Source organism: Neomonachus schauinslandi, chromosome 15 (assembly GCF_002201575.2).
Source record: "Neomonachus schauinslandi chromosome 15, ASM220157v2, whole genome shotgun sequence".
In the NCBI taxonomy this organism is placed as follows: domain Eukaryota; kingdom Metazoa; phylum Chordata; class Mammalia; order Carnivora; family Phocidae; genus Neomonachus; species Neomonachus schauinslandi.
Window position 1 is genome coordinate 10,481,449 of NC_058417.1, and position 22,612 is coordinate 10,504,060.

General features: G+C 40.7%; 1 protein-coding gene across 1 annotated transcript in view; it reads right to left on the reverse strand.

Annotated features, from left to right (window-relative positions):
* Positions 1-973: 973 nt before the first annotated feature.
* LOC110584463 (multidrug and toxin extrusion protein 2-like) overlaps positions 974-22,612 on the reverse strand; it is a 57,338-nt gene continuing 35,699 nt past the window's right edge. The window contains exons 11-17 of the mRNA XM_044921804.1: positions 18,394-18,502; positions 17,530-17,605; positions 13,848-13,917; positions 12,347-12,479; positions 2,857-2,951; positions 1,833-1,887; positions 974-993 (exon numbers count right to left, since the gene is read on the reverse strand). Coding sequence (XP_044777739.1) covers positions 974-993; positions 1,833-1,887; positions 2,857-2,951; positions 12,347-12,479; positions 13,848-13,917; positions 17,530-17,605; positions 18,394-18,502 — 558 coding nt within the window. The remainder of the gene's footprint in view (positions 994-1,832; positions 1,888-2,856; positions 2,952-12,346; positions 12,480-13,847; positions 13,918-17,529; positions 17,606-18,393; positions 18,503-22,612) is intronic.

Here is a 22,612-nt window from a genome sequence, read left to right on the forward strand (position 1 = left end):
TGAACTGGGCTTCATCAAAATTAGAAACTTTCTGGGTGCCTGGGTGGCTCAGTAATGTAACTGTCTGTCTTTGGTTCAGGTTATGATCCCAGGGTCCTGGGATTGAGCCCCACGGCTGGCTTCCCGCTCAGCAGGGAGTCTGCCTCTCCCTCTCCCTTTGTCCTTCCCCCTGCTTGTGCTCTCTCTCAAATAAATAAAATCTTTACAAAAAAAAAAAAGAAATGGAAATTAACACCACAGTGAGACACTTCATACCCACTCAGATGGTATAATAGTTAAAAAACCCAGCAAATCACAAGTGTACTAGATGTACAAAATACCACTGAATTATACACTTTAACTGATTAATTTTATGTTATGTGAATTTAAGCTCAAAAGTTTTCCTGCATGTTTTATTCTAGAGCATCCTGTTCTAGATCATGGTTGCAATATTTGGGGTTATCCTTTTCCTTTCCCTATGAAGTCTCAGTTTCTTTTCAGTTGCTTTCTTGTATAACTGGTTTTCACAGCTGTCTGGTAATCCTAGGCTCCTTGTTCCCATTTCAGAGAAAGAGATGAAAAGCCAATGGGGACATTGGTCACTTGGTGGGCTTTGTGGAGGGAATCCCCAATATTAGTACTTATTTTTAGTATTTTCTATTTGGGTTGATCAAACTCCCCATAAAGGCTTTAAAAATCTGCTGGGAGGGGCAGCATTTGGGGAGCTGAGCGGCAGAAGAGAACACAGATTGGATTTTTAATATGCAAGTTGCCACAAAAATGTGTTCAAAGGCCCCAAACTAAAAGTTAGCATTTCCATAGATTTTATAGCCTCAAATATTATTAGCACGCATTTTCAATTTTAAGGTGTTTATTTTATAAACGCTTATACAATACCTGAGATAGGACTTCAACAGGCACTTAATACACACCCACTGATAAGAGTAAATACATTAACAGAGAAATACAAACAAAGCTGGATCAGCAACCAGTTTTAGAGGGCAATGAACTTTCCTGCAAGAGGGAAGATACTCAACATAAGAGTGCAGAACACTTCCAGCAGGGAAAATCAAATTGACAGATTTACAAACCATGATAGAATTAACGTTTGGGAGAAACTCAGAAGTCTACCTCCTTTCTTGATCTCCATGAGGATAGTGCAGATTCTCGGGATAACTAAGAAGACATCACTGATATCCTTTCCACCCACAGCGGGGAGCGAGACACCACTGTCCATGTGACCAGGTCACCTCCCACACTTCACAGATCAATAATAATGATCCTGTCTAGTTTGTGGGCTGGTGATAATCCTTCTATTTTAGCCACGGTCATTGAAAAACCCTTATTAAAATGCCTGCTAAAAGAATAACAATGGCAACAGCTAGAGCTATTCCACGATAGAAAATCAACTGGCTCACTGTCAAAACACCCCCGATGGTGGACACAGCATACTGGTTGCTTTCTTCTAGTACCATTAGTTGGAGGGTCTGGCTCTCGGGTGTGATGATATCAGGCAAAACCACTCCATCGGTTACTTCTTTCTCCAAGACGGGTAGATCTGATTGCAGACAACAGTGGAGTATATACACTTATGTACAGGGTTCAACAAAGGGATATTATGGAAAGTTACATAAGAATACGCTGTAGACAATGACCATCAATTATTGATTGGTATATGTGAAATTACATTAAGAACATTTCACAGGAGAACCCAGAGTTGATCGCCCAATTATTAAGCAGAGACAAGATTTATTATGCAAGAGAGCAGGATCTCATAAACTAAGTAACTCTGGCTACATTAAGTTTTGGCCTCATGAGGCAGATCAAGGGCCCTAGACCGTGTTGTCTGTTACCTGCTGGTGATGGTGTGGTCTCTTTGATCCCCTTCAGCCCAGCTCGGACCTGTGCCTGAGAATAAGTGTCACAGAAGTAAATGAAGTGTAAGTCAAGTTAGGCGAGTATTCTCTTGTTAAAATTTCACCTGAGCTACTGATGAAACCACCCCTAAAGCGCTCTAACATCTAGCACAGTCCTCTCTGGCCAATGACCATAGAACATAACCCTGGACAACCACTATTTTCCCCAGTGCTCAGATCACCATAATAACGTAAAAAAAAAAAAGCAACTTGTGCCTATAGTTGCAAATTTAACATTATTTTTCTTACACTGTGCATTTCAGTGTTTCTAAGCACTGATATAAGGAATAAAGTCTAAAGACAAATGGTGTTATCATATAAAGGATGGTTTATGTATGGCCCAACTGAATGTCCTGTACAACTCACTCCCTCCATAGATCACACTAAGATAGGAAAGACATCATACAACACAATTAGGAAAACCAAAGGCATGTGAGACCTGGAAGGGTAGAGGGGACAAAACTGAAGCAGGGACGCTTTGTGCACTAAACTCATCCCCCCTCCCCATCAGTAACACGTCCCCTACTCCGACCTCCCATCCATCTCATTTCGACAAATAAACACAGCTCACAATTCACACAGAGATGCCCACACAGTCAGGATCCTGTTCCCCCACCCGTAGGTTATGGTTCTGCCCCCAAGCACTCCTCACTGATCATAGATACTTAGCAGACTGCTTTTTAGGAAAACATGGACCAAAAATGTTTCTAAAAAGAGGCCTAAAAACAGATAAATCAGTATAATTGTTAAGCCCTTGTGAGTAGACACTGAACTAACTGTACGAGGAAGAAAACGCGCTGAAACATGACGTCCTTCTGCCCCCTAACTCTCATATTAGACGCTTTCCATGAGTCGAAGCAAGTCATGCTGCCAGTGGCATTCTTAGCATTTTGACCCTCGAAGATTCCTTACAGCTACGGGGCCAAGAAAGAGCCACGCTTCCAGAAGGACGCGCTGTTACCTGCTCTGCAACTCTCTTCCAGTTTGTCCTCCAGATGAGCACCAAATAGAAAAGGGCTTGAAAGAAAACACAGATGATCAATCCAGACCAGAGACCTAGGGATACAGGATGAGAACCTTGGCTTAGATGTTCTTCAGTTATTTTCCCGTCATCTTTAACATTCTTCCAAAATTACTGTGTCCACAGAGTTAAAATAACTTCCTTAGAAATTTACATAAGCATGGACCGGGAGTAGACTCACGCTTACCACTGATCCATCAGTGGAAACCACTCTGCCAATAAGCAGTGGAAACACCACGGAACCGTTCGCTGCTTGTATGTTGATTAAACAAATATGTCCTGGCTTTGTTTGTGGCAGGTCTTGTTTTAAGGGCTGGAAACACAGAATTGGACAGGCTGCCAAGATCAGGGCCCTCCTGGAGCTTACATGCTACTGGGGGAGACGAACAGCAAACGTGCTAGCTGGAAGGCTGAGGAGGGCCACGGAAGACACCGAGCAGAGCGCCGTCACAGTGACCTACGGCCCCGAGTCCGCGAGGAGGGCAGGTGGCTCTCTCCCGTGGGGGAGGGGAGGGGCAGCTCTGACAGCTACAGGACAGGCCCTGCAGGCAGAGGGAAGAGCAGGCCCAGGCCCAGGGGAAACCAACTGCGGTGTGGAAAAGTTCACTGAGAATATGAATGGATCCATTAAAAAAAAAAAGATCTAAACAATGCCTATCCCTGGGGCGCCTGGGTGGCTCGGTCGTTAAGCGTCTGCCTTCGGCTCAGGTCAGGATCCCAGGGTCCTGGGATCGAGTCCTGCATCAGGCTCCCTCCTCAGGGAGCTGCTTCTCCCTTTCCCACTCCCTTGCTTGTGTTCCCTTTCTCGCTGTGTCTCTCTCTGTTAAATAAAATCTTAAAAAAAAATTCAAAAGAATCCACACAAACCTAGGATAAATGAATTCAGCAAAGTAATAGCATACAAAATCAACACACAAAAATCAATGGCATTTTTATACCCTAACAATGAACACTCCCAAAAGTAAATTAAAACAATTCCATTTACAATAGCAGCAAAAAGAGGGCACTTCGCTGGCTCAGTCAGTTAAGCATCTACCTTCAGCTCAGGTCATGATCCCAGGAATCCCGAATCCAGCTCCCTGCTCAGTGGGGAGCCTGCTTCTCCCTCTCCCACTCCCCCTGCCTGTGCTCTCTCACTCTCTCTCAAAATAAATAAATAAAATCTTATAGAAAAGAGCAGCAGGAGCACCTGGGTGGCTCAGTCATTAAGTGTCTGCCTTCAGCTCAGGTCATGATCCCAGGGTCCTGGGATCGAGCCCCGCATCGGGCTCACTGCTCCACGGGAAGCCTGCTTCTCCCTCTCCCACTCCCCCTGCTTGTGTTCCCTCTCTCGCTGTGTCTCTCTCTGTCAAATAAATAAATAAAATCTTAAAAAAAAAATAAATAAATAAACAATGCCCATCCACTTATGAGAAGAAACTATTTAAACTAAAATATCCATTATATACCAAAGTGGATATAAAAATATCCACTCGTATATCAACAATTTCGCTACAGAGCAGGCTGTTTTGGTTAGGGATGGAATATGGCATAGAGTGAGAATTAGTCCCTTCATTCATTACACATGCGGGGCCCCGCACTGGCAAAGGCCCAACGGAGGCTGGTCCTCTGTGGACTCCTGGTAATGAAACAAAACCTGGAATTTGACCAGACTCTTGAGAATTCAACAAAACTTCTCTTCAGTTGAGAAGTAGGTGGAATGACATCCCTTTGAGGGACTGATCCTATTCCTAGGAATCCGTCCTGAGGAAAGACTCAGGGATGTTAGTAATTCATACACCTAGGATGCACATCACAATCTTATTTATAAAGAGAAGCAGTTTATTTACTTACTTTTAAAAAAAGTTTTAAAGATTTTATTTATTTATTTGACAGAGAGAGAGAGAGGGAACACAAAGCAGGGGGAGCTGGAGAGGGAGAAGCAGGCTTCCCACCAAGCAGGGAGCCCGATGTGCCTTGGGAGCCTGCTTCTCCCTCTCTCTCTCTGCAGCTCCCTCTGCTGTTGCCCTCCTTGTGTTCTCTCTGTCAAATAAATAAATAAAATCTTAAAAAATAAATAAACAAAAAGAAGCAATTTAAATGTCCACTATCAGGGAAGCATTAAAAATGATACAAGGAAATATTATAGAGGTACCAAAAACCATGTCTTTAACATGGGATAGGAGGAAATTACATATTCAATGTAACCCTACATCTGTGAATGACAGAAAAAATACTGGAATAAAATACACTGAATGCCTCTGCTGTTACAGCTCAGCCGTATAATTAAAGGTAATTTAATTTTCCGTATATTTTAAGCATTTCCCAAAATTTCCATACTGTTCAAGTAAGATTTTAATAATTTAAAAGTACTTTTTAGGGGCACCTGGGTGGCTCAGTAGTTAAACATCTGCCTTCGGCTCAGGTCATGATCCCAGGGTCCTGGGATCGAGCCCCATCGGGCTCCCTGCTCAGCAGGGAGCCTGCTTCTCCCTCTCCCACTCCCCCTGCTTGTGTTCCCTCTCTCACTGTCTCTCTCTCTGTCAAATAAATAGATAAAATCTTAAAAAAAAAAAAAGTACTTTTTAACAAATCTGAGCACCTACTAAGTACAACAGTAAAAAGCCCCTTAGTGAACAAAGAGAGGGAGATCTGCTTATTCTAAAGAAGCATTAGATTCTAATTAAGAGAGAGGTTTTTGCGTTTTGTTTTTTTAAGTAAAGTTGAATTGTAAAACTCTAGCAGCTTATTAAGGACAGGGGCTCTTGCTATTTAAGTAAACGGTACTTCCCCCATGTTCAGGGCCAGTGTTTGGTAGCACTGTGAGACAGTAATAAATATTCGGCAGCTGTGTGTCCCAAAGAGAGAATGATGAAGCCCAGCTTGACATTAATCAGCTACCGCAAAGGCCCCCTGGCTGTACCAGTCATTAAAAAGAGAGATGACATTGAAGAGTTATTCATTAAGCCACCAAATAACATTTCCAAAAAAGTCAAGATAAGACACTAAGCACCTGTTTGTGTGGACATAGGGAGGATCTTAGGACAGCTGCAAGATTAAAATGTCACAGAGAACTGGGGCAGATTCAAAATTTTTACATGGAAAAAATGTACTGATTGGATACAGAACTAAAGAACCTATTTGAATACATACTACAGCATTTCGTCAGTCCTCTAATTAGACTATTTTTTTCACTAAAAAGAAAAAAAAAATTCACTGTTACTGAAGTCTATAGAAAATACAGATGTGGATACAGATGCAGAACACATGTTTAACAACTTACCCCCAAAGCACATGATAGATTATTCTGCACAATTGTGTACATTTAGGATCTTGATGATGGATAATTTTCTAAAAAAAAAAATAGTGATTTGCTAAAGTGACCCCCCCCAAAAGAAAAAGGTCTAAACAGACTGATTTTTCAGAGATAAAACTGAGAAAGCTATAAAAAGGATAAACCCCTCCAAAACATGAGGTCACAAAGGTTTCAAACCTTTCTAAAGCAAATCGTTCCTATACTATGTAAATTGTTCCAGGGCATACAGAAAGGGAAGAAATTTAATTCCTTTTATGAAAGGAGTATAACACTAATTAATATCAAAACCTAAGAAAGATTACACAAAAAATAAAACTACAGACCAATCTTACTTATATCATTGCAAAAAAATCCTTAAATAAGATATTAATAGAATCTGGCAGCTCAATAAAAGAACAGCACATAATAACCAGGATTGTTCAATATGAGGAAACCAATTAATATCATTTATCATCATAATATATTTAAGGAGAAAAACCATAGGATCATTTCCATAGACACTAAAAAGTTACTTTTTTAAACAAAAGTAAAAATAAAGTAGACGAATATAAAAATAATGTTAAAATCCTATTGTAGAAGTTCTTGTCAGAACAATAGGCAAGAAAAGAAATAAAAGGCATAAAAATTGGAAAGGAAGAAGTAAAATTATTCTTATTTACATATGATATGTAATTCTTTTTGACAAAATACCCAACCATTCTGGTTGGAAATATTCAATAAAATAGACTGAATGAATACTTCTTTAACATGATTTAAAAAGCAAGTACATATACGCTTACTTATGTGTGTTTGCATGTGTGTGTGTGTGTTAGCCCAAAATCCTGCATGATATTTATTATAGAAACACTAGAAGCATTATTTATAAAATCCTGAACAAGATAAGCATTTCCACAAATACTACAACAATTTATTATATTACTAGAGGCATTAAGAAAAAGAAAGAAAGAAATCAGTGGTATCAAATCTGGTAAAGACAATATAAAATTATTTGTAGATGATATGACTCTATACCTGGAAAAGCCATGAGAACGAATGGAAAACTACTGCAGTCAAGAGGAATTCCAAAGTAACAAGATAGAAAATTCACATATAGTAACTAACAGCCCTCCTACACATAAACAACAACCACTTAGATTATATATTGGAAGGGAAAAACTTCATTTACAATGGCAACTAAAGGATAAAACGTCTCAGGCTAAAATTAACAAGAAATGTGTAAAAGCTTTTGAGGAAAAGGATTTTTAAAAATGCCTGAACAGAAGCTAACATTTCCAAAATGAACATAAACGACTATCAGAGATGCACCCATTTCATGGAAATGGATTTCAGAGTTGGCTCTGTCATCTTTTGACGTGAATGGATTTATTCCCTACAGACAGAAATCTACAGGTACTATTTTGAGATTAAACCCAGGAGAGAGGGGCGCCTGGGTGGCTCAGTCGTTACGTGTCTGCCTTCGGCGGAGGTCATGATCCCAGGGTCCTGTCGACAAGACACAGAGAGAGAGAACACAAGCAGGGGAACAGCAGAGGGAGCTGCAGAGAGGAGGGAAGGAGAATCCCCTGCCACGTGGGGCTCCCTGCTCAGTGGGGAGCCTGCTTCTTCTCCCTCTCCAGCTTCCCCTGCTGTGTTCCTTCCCTCTCTCACTGTCTCTCTCTGTCAAATAAATAAATAAATAAATAAATAAATCTTTAAAAATAAATAAATAAACAAAAAATAAACCCAGGAGAGAAGAATTTCCCTGAGAAAGAAAGAAGATGTCTGAGAAACAGAAGCGGCCCCACGTACCTCTTCATTTGCTTGCTCTGCAGGAAAACACATGCTGAATGGTAACACCTTCATGAGAGTAATAAATATCTGAGTTAGGTACATAGTTTACCAGAGATAATAAACGCTAAGATAAATGCCATACCCATTATTAATTCTCAACTCTTCCTCTCTGAAATAGGGATAAATCCCTCGAAGATATGAAAGATTACAGAGGCAGAACTGGTAAGACTTGGCAGCATCATTGGGGCAGAGTTCTTGAGCCTGGAAGACTAGATCAGAAAGGGGGCCAGGAGTCAGAGATGTTGGCAGGACCACCGTGAATACGTGGGGCAGCTGAAATACACAGAGCAGGACCTCAGGCATGAAGTCAGGCCCAGAGATGGAGATTCAAGAGCCACAGGCACCAAAGACTGAGGTGAGGCCCTGAGGCTTTTGAGGAAGAGAATGCAGAACAAGAGAAGCAAAAGGATCATCTCCTGGGCCTTGGTGAAGGACTACATTCAAAGAGCACAAAGTAGAAAAATTGCCAAAGAACATAAGAGGAATAAATGCTAAGAGCTGGTACTATGAACTCACAAAAGACAGGGATCTTGTTTATCTTTATATTCCCAGATTCTAACATACCACAGGGCCTGAGATACACAGACAAACCTTTGTTGAATGAATGAGGGAATTATGAAAGTCAAAGAGATGGATATAATGTGCACACAACAGTAATAAGTATGACTTTGGAGGCAAACTATCTGGGTTCAAATCCTGTTTCATCACTTGCTATCTGTGGGAAAAATTACTTGACCTCTTCAGGTTTTAGCTTCTTCATATTTAAGGTGGAACTAGTGGGAGATCATCTTATGTGGGCATCATAAACTTTATAACATACATAAAATGTTACCATATTTCTGATAAAAGCTCTTTATGAATATTATCTTAGATCATGTGAATTTCAGTTTTTACATTTTCTAAACTTAAAAATAAAAGTACTGTAGAAAAATATAGAAAAATGTTAAAACCCGATTGTAGAAGTTCTTGCCATAATAATAAGGCAAGAAAAAGAAATAAAAGGCATTAAAATTGGAAAGGAAGGCAAGAGAAGAGTCTTTTTAATAAATGGTTTTGGGGAAACTGGATAGCTACATGAAAAAGAATGAAACTAGACCACTTTTTATACCATACACAAATATTAACTTTAAATGGGAGTAAAGGCCTAAATGTGAGACCCCAAACCATAAAACTCCCAAAAGAAAATATAAACAGTAATCTCTTAGACATATTTATGGACATATCTCCTCACGCAAGGAAAACAAAAACGAAAACAAAAAACTACTGGGACTACACCAAAATAAGAAGTTTTCACACAGCAAAGGAAACCATCAAAAAACCAAAAAGGCAATCTACTGAATAGGAGAAGATATTTGCAAGTGATGTATCTGTTAAGGGATTAATACCCAAAGTATCTATAAAAAAGTTGTATAACTCAACACCAAAAAGCAATCTGATTAAAAAATGGTCAGAGAACCTGAATAGATATTTTTTTCCAAAGACATACAGATGGCCAACATACACATGAAATTATCACTAATCAACAGGGAAATGCAAATCAAAACTATCAGATATCACCTCACACCAGTCAGAATGGCTAGTACAAAGGAGACAAGAAATAGAAAGTGTTGGCAAGGATACGAAGAAAAGAGAACCTCGGGGCACCTGGGTGGCTCAGTCAGTTAAGTATCTGCTTTTGGCTCAGATTGAGATCCCAGGGTCCAGGATAGAGCCCCACATTGGGCTTTCTGCTTAGGGAGGTATCTGCTTCTCCCTCTCCCTCTGCCCCTTCCCCTACTCATGCTCTCTCACTCTCGCTCTGTCTCAAACAAATAAAAATCTTAAAAAAAAAAAAGAAAAGAAAAGGGAACCTCATACACTGTTGGTGGGAATGTGAATTTGTGCAGCCACTTAGGGAAACAGAATGAAGGTTCCTCGAAGAAATAAAAGTAAAACTACCATATGATCCAACAGCCCTGCTTCTGGGTATTTACCCAAAGAAAATGAAAACACTATTTCTTTTTTTTTTTTTTTTTTTTTTTTTAAAGATTTTATTTATTTATTTGACAGAGAAAGACACAGCGAGAGAGGGAACACAAGCAGGGGGAGTGGGAGAGGGAGAAGCAGACTCCCTGCTCGGCGGGGAGCCTGCTTCTCCCTCTGACCCTCCCCCCTCTCATGTACTCTCTCTCTCTCATTCTCTCTCTCAAATAAATAAATAAAATCTTTTAAAAAAAAAATAGATGAATGGATAAAGAAAACGTGGTATATATATATACACAAAGAAATATTATTCAGGCATTGAAAAGAATGAAATCTTGCCATTTGCAACAGCATGGATAGAGCTAGAGAGTATAATGCAAAGCAAGATACGTCAGCCAAAGAAAGACAAATACCATATGGTCTCACTCGTATGTGGAACTTAAGAAACAAAACAAATGAGCAAAGGAAAAAAAAGAGAGACAAACTAAGAAACAGACTCTTAACTACAGAGAACAAACTGAGGCAGGGAAGTTGGGGGGAAAGAGGGAAATAGGTGATGGGGATTAAAGAATACACTTATCTTGATAAAAAATGTAATTAAAAAAATTAGAAATGGAGTAAAATTATTTCTATTTACATATGACATGATCCTATATATAGAAAACCTTTTAAAAAATCCACACATAAAAAATACTATGGCTAGGGGCGCCTGGGTGGCTCAGTCGTTAAGCGTCTGCCTTCCGTTCAGGTCATGATCCCAGGGTCCTGGGATCGAGCCCTGCATCGGGCTCCCTGCTCGGCGGGAAGCCCTGCTTCTCCCTCCTCCACTCCCCCTGCTTGTGTTCCCTCTCTCGCTGTGTCTCTCTCTGTCATATAAAAATAAATAAATAAATAAAATAAAATAAAATAAAATAAAATAAGGGGTGCCTGGGTGGCTCAGTCGTTAAGTGTCTGCCTTCCGTTCAGGTCATGATCCCAGGGTCCTGGGATCGAGCCCCGCATCGGGCTCCCTGCTCCGTGGGAAGCCTGCTTCTCCCTCTCCCACTCCCCCTGCTTGTGTTCCCTTTCTCGCTGTCTGTCAAAAAATAAATAAAATCTTTTAAAAAAAATACTACAGCTAATAAATTTGTAAACTTAGATTAACACACAAAATCAGCTGTTTTAATATACCATGAAGGAACAATCTGAAAAGGAAATTAAGAAAATAATTCTATACACAATTGTATCCAAAAGAATAAAATATCTAGGAACAAATTTAACCAAGGGGGACACCTGGGTGGCTCAGTCGTTAAGCGTCTGCCTTCGGCTCAGGTCATGGTCCCAGGGTCCTGGGATCGAGCCCCGCATCAGGCTCCCTGCTCAACAGGAGGCCTGCTTCTCCCTCTCCCACTCCCCCTGCTTGTGTTCCCTCTCTCGCTGTGTCTCTCTCTGTCAAATAAATAAATAAAATCTTTAAAAAATAATAAAATAAATAAACTTAACCAAGGAAGTGAAAAAACACTGAAAATTACAAAACATTGGCTGTAAGAAATTAAAGACCCAAATACATGGAAAGACATCCTGTGTTCATGGACTGGAAGACTTATTATTGTTAAGATTCCAATATTCTCTCCAAAGCAGTTTACAGATTCAATGCAGATAAAAATTCTAATGATTTTTGGGGTTTTTTTCAAAAATGGAAAACTTGACCCTCAAATTCATATGGAATTCCAAGGATCCTCAAATAGCCAAAACAAAATTTAAAAAGAACAAGGCTGGAAGGCTTACACTTCCTGATCTCAAACTTATTACACAGCTACAGTAATCAAAACAGAGTGGTCCTGGTATGAGCCAGACATAGAGACTAACAGAGTAGAAGAAAGAGTCCAGAAATAAACTCATATATCTACAGCCGACTAATTTTCAACAAGTATGCCAAGATCATTCAGTGGGCAAAGAATAGTTTTTCAGTAAGTGGTGTTCACGTCACCTAGGTAATTCATCATGTTGCAGGTCTGAGGCTAATGCACGACTACTTTAGGGCAAGCCAGTTCTGGCAACTCCGTCCTCCAACCCACGATGGGTGCTCACAGGACCAAGTTCTTCTCTCTTGCAGTACTGAACCCAAATGGAATTACTGAATAATTAATTAAGCCTGGCCTCATCCTGAGGGCCCAGATCATGTCTATTTCGTTCAAGACCACATTTCCAGTGTTGTTGTACAGAGGACGCAGGGAGTAACTGTTTCAGGAGAAAATGATACCACAGGGGTTACTTTCCAGTCAACTGCTTTATATCTCAAGCAGTTTATCTTAAAAAGACAGATGAGATTTGAGGTTGATCACAGAAGAATCAAAAACATACCTATTATCCCAAGTTTAGCAGCAAACATCAGAGATACTCCAATGGGAAAACCAAAAACATAATAACCAATGGCATTCAAGATAGCACCAATCTTTTGTTTTCCTGTACCTCGAAGGACGCCCCCGCAGGTGCCCTAAAGAGAGGAATACCAAAACCAACACTGCAATCATTTACCCGTCATCACATCAGGTTTGGAATACTACGTTAATACATCACAAGTCTGGATACGGTCAGTTCTCAAAACGAGAACTACACATTATGTAAGAGATCAAGAAAAATATTTTGCTTCTAAGGTTACATTAACAGCTTTCATCAGAAAGCCATCAGGTAACATTATTTAAATCTCTATTTAAAAATATTTTGTCGGGGGGCGCCTGGGTGGCTCAGTCGTTAAGCGTCTGCCTTCAGCTCAGGTCATGATCTCGGGGTCCTGGGATCGAGCCCCACATCGGGCTCCCTGCTCCGCGGGAGGCCTGCTTCTCCCTCTCCCACTCCCCCTGCTTGTGTTCCCTCTCTCGCTGTATCTCTCTCTGTCAAATAAATAAATAAAATCTTTAAAAAAAAATAAAATAAAATAAAAATTAAAAAATAAATAAATAAAAATAAAAATATTTTGTCGGGAGGCTGGGTGGCTCAGTAGGTTAAGCGTCAGACTCTTATTTGGGCTCAGGTCATGATCTCAGGGTTGTGGGATCAAGCCCTGCATCAGGATCCACACTCAGTGCAGAGTCTGCTTAAGTTTCTCTCTCCTTCTCCCTCTGCCCCTCCCTACCAAAATAAATAAATCTTTAAAAAATATTTTGTAAAAGCACATGTTAAAAAATGTAGAGCTTCATTGATGGAAATCTCAGCAGAAACTAGTCTGATATCATGGCTGAAAAATATTAATGCGATCATGGGCTTCCAAAAATGCCCAGAACCAGAGTGGCAACGATTGTCTTGTTTTCTTCCACATTATTCTTAACACAGCCAGTGTTCAATTGGGTACCACATCTTCAGAGTGACGTTAACAAACAGAAGAAATTCCTTGGGGGGAGAAAGCAAGATGGCAAATGTACCTAGAAATCATCTCATGAGGATTAATTGCTGAAATTGGGAATAAGCCTCAAGGCATCATTCCAGGGTACAGAAGAAGGGTTTTCAAATACCTACAAATCTAGAGAAAATCAGCCTAGGGAAAGACTTTTTAGTGGTCAGAGTTAACTCAAAGGTGGCCTGGCCTGCCTTGGACGATACAGCAGAGATCACCTGATCACTTGGTTAGGATGTCACACAGGGCATTCAGGCCCCAGATAAAGAAGAGGAGGCTGGATGACTCTGGTTTCTTCCACCTTGAGATGCTATACTCTACTGTAACCCATCTTTTACACAAATGGCTAAGAATGCCTGAAGCAAGAGCTCTCTCTTCTCAAAGATGAAATCACAGACGTTTAATTCAAAAGTGAGAAACACAAATTTTGCCATGTATATTAGATAGAGTAAAATCACTCCAAATACTCACCGCAAGTGCATCAAATAGATGAAAGGGAGCAAAAATAGGCATCACTTGGCTCACAAGGTAAATAATATCTCTGTTGGAGGAAAAGAAAGTAGTCAGCGACTCAAAAATCACATATAAATGGAGCACTAATTAACTATGGCTCTGACAAACCTAAGAAATTGATCAGGTAATTCGGTGAAAACACTACTTTTCTTTTTTTTTTTTTTTTAAGATTTTATTTATTTATTTTGACAGAGAGAGAGACAGTGAGAGAGGGAACACAAGCAGGGGGGAATGGAAGAGGGTGAAGCAGGCTTCCCGCCGAGCAGAGAGCCCGATGTGGGGCTCGATCCCAGGACCCCGAGATCATGACCTGAGCCGAAGGCAGACGCTTAACGACTGAGCCACCCAGGCGCCCCGAAAACACTACTTTTCTATTTGACAAAACGAGTACACAATAAAGCCTCACTAATTTAAGTTCTGTTAGTTAGAATTTGGGGTAAAAGGGACACAGTCTAGGCTGCCGCTATGGAGGATAACTGTTGAAGTTTTGTTTATGCGTGTAAAAATGTGCAGGTTGGAAAAAAAGGTTTCAGCCTGTGTATGGTAATCCCCTGTAAATGGGAGTCTTCCTCAAAACTGGAGTTGAAAGTCAGTGTTCATACAGGAAACATTCATGGATCCTCTGAACTCTGATTATGGTGGGAGATCTGCCTGGGGAGGGACTACAGCGGAGGTCCTGGGATTTTGGAGAGAGACACAGCAGAGCTGGAGGTGACTAAGGTCCTGCATGATGGAGCCAATGTGGTTGTGAAGACATGAGACAGGCTATCATATGCTCCCTGAAGTTGTCCTGCTTCCCTACCATTCACCCTAAATGGGAAGACTGCTGGTCGACAGGGACCACCACTACAGCCTGGGGTCAGCCCTCTCACCAGGAGTCACCTCTTTGGCATAGACATAGGACTGTAAAGTGACATACTCTGTACACTATTCTCTAATAATCAAAACGACAATGTGGTATTTCATTCAAACGGACATTAACCCAGTGTTCGCCAGCCACTGAAGAAAATCCACAGCACAAAAAAAGGAAAGACCAAAATGAGAGTGCAGAATAGTTGACACAAAGAGCTGACATTTCTCTAAGCAAACACAGAACGCAAGGAAAAAGAAGCAGATGGAAAAAAAAAAATGAAACGAAAAAGATGAACACTAAAATAAAATTTTCTATTTAAGGACCAGATAAGGAAATAGACTTGGCAAAACCCTAAATTTCAATTTGAAAGATAAAGCTGAGGAAATATGCCAAAACACAGAGACAGAAAATGAGAGGAAAGAGACAATCTGGATTAATCCGTAAGTCCTATCATTTATATAAATTACCCAGAACTAAAGAAAATCCAGTGCTTCAGACTGAAAGTCTGTCAAGTGCCACACTGAATAAAAGAAAAAAGACTCACCTATACCTAAGCCCATCCAAGGACAAAAAGAATATCTGAAAGAGCTCCAGAAAAAAAATTTTTCCTTCAAAAGAGTAAGAGTCAGATTAGTATGAAAAGTCTATCTGGTGGACTAGGAAGCTCCAAGAATCAATCCTTTTACCAAAACAATTCTTGAACTGGCAGGAAAGGTCAAAATCAACCATTTTCAGAACTCTGGAGTCCAGCTGAAAACTTGCAGCAAGAGCGCCTGGTGAAGCAAGAGGCTAGTAAGTATGCATGAATTTTGGTGTTTTGCAGAGTAGCTACTATTTCCCATCCCCTGGTCCCAGGACAGGCAGCTGCAGGGACGGCTGCCTGCATTCCTGATGTGGCTTACTGGTTGCATGTTGGACAATAAGGATCGCTTCCTCTAAAAATCAGAGTTGCATATTTTGCTCTCCTTGGCAGTTCACTAAGGGATAGGGATAAAGGCTGCCCACTGTCTCAACCCTTTTGGACTGAAGTGCCTTCCCATGCAGTGCCTGTCAAATAATTTAAAGAGACAGAACTTCTAAAAAATATTTCTTTTTGGGGCACCTGGGTGGGTCAGTCGTTAAGCGTCTGCCTTCGGCTCAGGTCATGATCCCAGGGTCCTGGGATTGAGCCCCGCATTGGGCTCCCTGCTCGGGGGGAAGCCTGCTTCTCCCTCTCCCTCTGCCTGTTGCTTGCATTCCCTCTCTCGCGGTCTCTCTCTGTCAGGTAAATAAATAAAATCTTTTAAAAAAAATAAAAATAAAAATAAAAAAATAAAAAATATTTCTTTTCTTATTGGATCAAGACATTTAAGGAAATCTGTAAGGCCACTGGCTGACTAAGGAGATAAGAGACACCACGCATGACAGGGAAAACAGTCTTTGTAAAAAGTGGTTTGGAAAATCACTAAACAAATGGACAACTGCAGAACAGCAACGAGAACAAGCAAGAACAGCAGTACCCAAGGAAAGAGAATCTGATTTCCAGAGTTATCTCATTACAATATTCAAAAGGTAATTTCAACAAAAAAATCACAAGCATTCAAGGAAAGAGGAAAGTATGGCCCATGCACAGGTAAAAGATAAAATGTCAGAAACAGACAAATATTGTCAGAATCAATTTTTTCAGAACTCTGGAAATTAACCAAAGGCTTACAGTGACCTGGGGAGTGTTTCTTCAAGAAAAGTTGATGCATCTTGGTAATAATGAGGAGCTTTGTGGTGTTTCAACTGACCTTAGTACCATCCCCTGCTCCCAGCTCAGCTGTAACCTTGAAAAATAACAGCCCATATTTCCAAGACTGGAGGAGGAAGAATGAGTTGAACTTTTTCAAAGCTTCATTCCCAAAGAACAGTTATTATTTTGCAGATAGACCACCTGCCTGGTTGTTCCTTAGAAGACTCCACTTGAAAGGCTGTCTTTATTTCATCTGACTCAAACTTGCCCAGTGCTAGTGCTGATCTCTGAGAGATGTTTGTCAAAAGTATTATTCAGTAATAAAACCGAATTTCGGGGCACCTGGGTGGCTCAGATGGTTAGGTGTCTGCCTTCGGCTCGGGTCACGATCCCAGGGTCCTGGGATTGAGCCCCACATCCGGTTCCCTGCTTGGTGGGGAGCCTGTTTCTCCCTCTCCCTCTGCTGTTACCCCTGCTGTGCTCTCTCGCTCTATGAAATAAATAAAATCTTAAAAAAAAATATGAATTTCTTCAGAGGAGTAATCTGAGGCAACCAGTGCAAATTACTGAAGCTTTTTCATAAAGAGGATCTGGTTTATTCAAAAGATACTTCATTATATCAAGATAATTGTGCAAACACATAATTACAGAAAACATGGTAAAATTCAACCTAAGATTGAGTTACTGATCTATACAAATTCTGCCCTTTTGATTCAGGCGTGCAGGGAGTCCACGTGCTGTGCACTGGGAGGTGCCTTTCTGGGGATGAAGATATTCCATGTGCTTTTTCTGTGTCTCTCTGAACAAAACCAGCATTGAGCACAAGAGAAACCCCACTCAGGTTTGATAAATAAAGAAACTGGGTATTGGAGGAAAGGGGATGGTTACCATGGGCTTCCTTCACCCAAATTCATTCAAATTTAGTACTGTGGTTCTCATTCCTGGCTGCACTGAGGATTTTCCTGCGAAGGAAAATAGTACTCACCTCTTAGAACCAGAAAAGTACACTGAAAAAAAAAAAAAAGCAAGCAAGCATGAAACAGAAAACATTTCTCAAAAAGAGGAGTACATACCTGTCACTGGTAAATATGTAGGCAACCACATCTTTCAAAGCTGCGATTAAAATGCCCACTACGAGCGCGCAAACACCTAGAAAATACATAAGAAGCAACCAGAAATGAAAATTCTCCCAAGTGTAATAAATCCTAGTGCTGGATCCTCAGGAGATAGTTGTGTCAATGAGTTAAGAAATGTGATAATTTAGGGCACCTAGGTGGCTCAGATGGTTAAGCATCTGCCTTCGGCTCATGATCCCAGAGTCCTGGGATCAAGTCCTGCATCGGGCTCCCGGCTCAGTGCAGAGCCTGCTTCTCCCTCTCCCTCTGCCATTCCCTCTGCTTGTGCTCTTCTGTCTGTCTATCTGTCAAATAAATAAATAAAATCTTAAAAAAAAATAGAAATGTGATAATTTAAAGTGTTTCTTCTTAACTGTCTATGAAGAGAGCAAAGATGATCATATGATTCTGACTCCTTTTTCTAAGGCAGATTCATAGGAAAGATGTCAGTAAGGTGTCAATACAATCAGAATCTTCTCTAACTGCTCAGATTCCACAACATTAAAGCTGCTAGAGGAGGCAGGGATCCAGGAACGTGGAGAAGCAGTCACCGAGACTTTGGTCAGAAAATAAGCCTGCAGATGATAACCACTGGAACATTTTTCAACAGTACCAAGTGTAACATTATGTCATTGGTATCTAATGATAGAAAATCATAATGAGAAGTTTTATTTAACTGAATAAACTGGAAAGAGCTTAAGGGATACTTCAGTTGAGTTTATATAGGTAAATCAATTCCCTAGAGAAATTCTGATGTGTGTATTTTAACTTAACAGACAAAACTCAGGACAGGCACCGGGGAGCGGAACCGCTCGAACTCACCCGCACACAGGAGAACAGTGATGCTGGAGTGCCGAGCCTGCTCAGCATTCCCTGCACCCAGAGCATTGCCCACGCGGACACTCGCCGCCACACCAAAGCCAAGGGGCAGCTGAAAATGAACAATCACAAATCATAAGAAGTCAGAGAGCCTGACAGTTAGAATATTAGTGCCCCAGAGTCCAAACGCATGGGAACCCTAGAGACAGTAATCTGTGTTCTAGAACTGGTTCTATCACATCCGAGCCATGTGAGCATAATCAAACTGCTCAGTCTCACTGACTCCCAATTTCTTCATTGCTGAAGAAATCTAGGGGCTGCCCTGACGGCTCCCTGTGTCAAGTACATCAGGGCAGAATCCCTTAATGAAGCGGGACTTGAAGACAAAGGATCTCCTTTATTGGCTAAACACATACCATCAAGACTTAATTCAACCTAGCTACATTCTACAAGAGATTTAATGTATTACAAATATATAAATATAAATAATAATCTGTAAAAATTCAATGAACCCTGTGAAAAAGCACTTAGAACAAAGCCTGGCACACCATAGGAACTCCATCAACATCGATGGAATTGGACTCCATTAAATCCATCACGTCCAATATCCCATACAGCTAATAATCCAGGACACCGACTTATGTCCCTTCAAAATAACAAAATTTTATTTTTCATCATTCATTATGGAAATCTGAAGCTATAAGCTTCCTTGCTTCTCAAATAGACCATTATTCACCCTTCAGGGTCATCCTTTTGACCTCCTATTATTATTCTGTAAAACAGTGTGGCCCTCGGGATCTGTTCAGGTTGTTACAGAAAACTCTGGTTTTAGCTGTCATGTCTGCAGACAATTTATACATCAGCTTGAACTTCTCATTCCTACTAGAAACAGCATCTTCCCAACGACCTCTAACTTGTTACTGTTTTGATAACTGGCCTGAATTGGTAAAAAAAAAAAAATTAAAATAAATAAATAAAATTATATATATATATAGAGAGAGACAGGCAGACAGACAGACACACTCACTACAAACAGCACAGCCAGATCCCACTGCCTACCTGGACCTCCCTCTCAGCCTCACCTCACACAGAGAGACTGGGCTAAAATAGAAAAGCAAAGTGGGGGAGCTCCCTGTGTGGTATGAGCACCTCAGAACCAAGCCCTTCTTGTCTTGGGGACAGTGGGGTGGAGCAGTGGTTGGCTGAGGAGGTCAGGCTGCCTGCTCCCCGTTCCTCGCCCACAAACCCTAAAATGAAGATGTCACTTGACAGATACCACCTTTGTACTCGGTTCCCTACTGGTCCTTCCCACTTAGGGGAAAGGTCTGTTGGGGAAAAATTCCCAAATAACAAGGTCAGAAGAGCCATGCCAGCCATTTATAAATCAATGTATTGATTCTCTCATAAGTACAAAGGGACTAATAAAGATCATCAGATCTCTGAGGAAAACCAAAGAACATATCCCCAAAAAAGACCAAGATAAATAAAAGACCAACTGAGCTCAGAGGGAACAATGAGGTGATTGAAAGCATGGAAGAGGGGCGCTTGGGTGGCTCAGTTGTTAAGCAGTTGCCTTTGGCTCAGGTCATGATCCCAGGGTCCTAGGATCGAGCCCCGCATCCGGCACCCTGCTCCTCCCTCTCCCACTCCCACACCCCCTGCTTGTGTTCCCTCTCTCGCTGTGTCTCTCTCTGTCAAATAAATAAATAAAATCTTTTTAAAAAAAAGAAAGCACGGAAGAGAACGTTTGAAGGTTCACTTAGTACCCTAAGACATTTAACAGATAATGCAGCATAAAACAAGAACAGGTTCCCATAAAGAAGGGACTGTAAGAGAAAAAGAAAGGGTTCTTGGAAATTAAAAACAAAAGTGAAAAGATTTAATAGCAAAAAGACAGAGATTTTTTTACTGGATGAAAAAAAAAAACAAGTTCAGTACTGGAGGTCAACCGCCACCTAATAGGAAATTAAAAAGAGAGAATAGAAAAAAGGTACAGGAAAGGGAGAAAGAGTAATATTTTTAAAACTTCTCAGAGTTGAGAGAAACAAAAGTCTTAAGTCAGAAAGGGTATACCAAACGCTGATAAGCAGGGTAAGCAAAGAAGAACCTTCACAGAAAAACACACTTGAGAAATTTCACAACTACATGGATAAAGAAATAAATGCTAGAACTTTCAAAGAGAAAAACCATGTTGTCACAAAGGAATAAGAACCAGATTAAGATCAGACTTCACATGAGTAACTCAATGCCAGATGAACATACAGTAATGCCTTAAAAATTCTGAGGGAAGACTGCTTTGAACCTACAATTCTATACTCAGCCAAGTTACTGAGCAAGTATATGGGCAAAATAAAGGCTCTTTCAAGTGTGCATGGCTCACAGTTTACCTTCCATATAATCTTAGGAAAAAGTTCTTTGACTAAATAATCCAAATTTTTTTTAAGTGGGTGGGGAGGGGCAGTAGAAGAGGGAGAGAGAGAGAATCTTGAGTAGGATCCACATTCAGTGCGGAGCCCAATGTGGGGTTTGAACTCACAACCCTGAGATTATGATGTTAGCTGAAATCAAGAGTCGGATGCTTAACCAACTGAGCCACTCAAGCGCCCCAATAATCCAAATATGTTTTTAAATGAATATAATAAAGTAGAAGTGAGATCCAAGAAACTGTAGACTTAACTCATGAGGACAGTGAAAAATAATTGTGGTATTAAAATAAATAAATAAATAAAAGGAAAAAAAGAAAAATAATTGTGGTATGACAGCTGTGGGGCACCCCAGGAAGAAGTCTAGAGCTCAGGGACACAAATTAAAGCAGGGAATCAAAGAGCCCTAAGCTCTTCAAGAAATGGTCTAACACTGCGTGACCTCAGTAGAAGGGTGAGGGTATACGCCGCTCTGTCGACAAGAAAGAAACCCTATGAAAAAGGCCTCCAAAACTTAAAAAAAGGCTGTACAGAAAAGCCATAGTCTAAAGATGAAGCAAACTAAAATACATGATTTTGATAACTGATGAAAGCAAGAAAAAAATAATACACACCACCTTTTACTTGTAAAAGTCTCTTTCCAGTGGAAGTCTAGGTGTCTACTGGGATATTTCGTCCCTATCCAATGCAGACTATCACTTGGGTCTGCACATAATTCTATACAAACAATCCTAATATCCTAAGTGTTACTTATTGGTTTCTAGACTTTCAGACAAGTTCTAAAACATGAAAGAGATGACGGAACACAATTCAAAGGTTATTTCAGCTCTTGAAAGGCTGCATGAAAGGCAGCGTGACGCCATGATTAAGAACTTGAACTCTGAGGGGAGGCCTCTGGGATCAGATCTTAGGCAGTTACTTCCCTGAACTTGGACAAATTCCCTTCTCTGGATCCCAGTTTCTCTGTCCGTAGATAGGTGGGAAATAGCAGGAAGTACCTCACATGGCATTCCGTGAGTTACTCTTTGTAAAGTGTTTAGAATGGTGCCTGTCCCATGGCATGTGGCTGTTATTAATACCTTATGGGATCTGGGAGGCAACTAAGAAGAGAGATGTAAAGAAATATAAGTACACAATGTTCCTCATCTTTTAACTTAAAGAGATTAAGTTGCAGTGTCTATAAAGTTGACGGGTCAAGGAAGAGAGGTCTACCTTTATTATTTCGGGTCACAAAAGTAACAACCAAGAGAAGGAGAAATAACAACCACCTCAAAGTAGAGGGAGATGTTGTGGAAAGTGAGTGGTAATCCTCATCCTCTCTAACAGGAAGTCAAAGGTGGTAAGAAATGTAGGAATAAAGCTCTGGGGTCAATCATCAGAACTAAAATCAGAAATGGTTCCAAAGTGGCCAGCTCTGGGGAACTGGCCTCAAAAGGAGGAAGCAAATTTATTTTCAGTTTGTAACCCCCTGAACTGTGTGAGCGTACTATGTGCTGCTTAGTATGAACTGCTTTTATAATAAAACATTAAGAATACATAAAAATTTAAAGGAAGGCAGTGAGAGGAATTTGCCACAAATACAACTGATATAAACAACTTTCGAGTCTAGGGGCGCCTGGGTGGCTCATTCGGTTGAGTGTCGGACTTGATTTCAGCTCAGGTCATGATCTCAGGGTCCCGAGATGGAGGTCTGTGTCAGGCTCCATGCTCAGTGGGGGGGTCTGCTTGAGACTCTCTCTCCCTCTCCCTCTGCCCACCCCCGCCCTGCTCACGCTCATTCACTTGCTCTCTAAAATAAG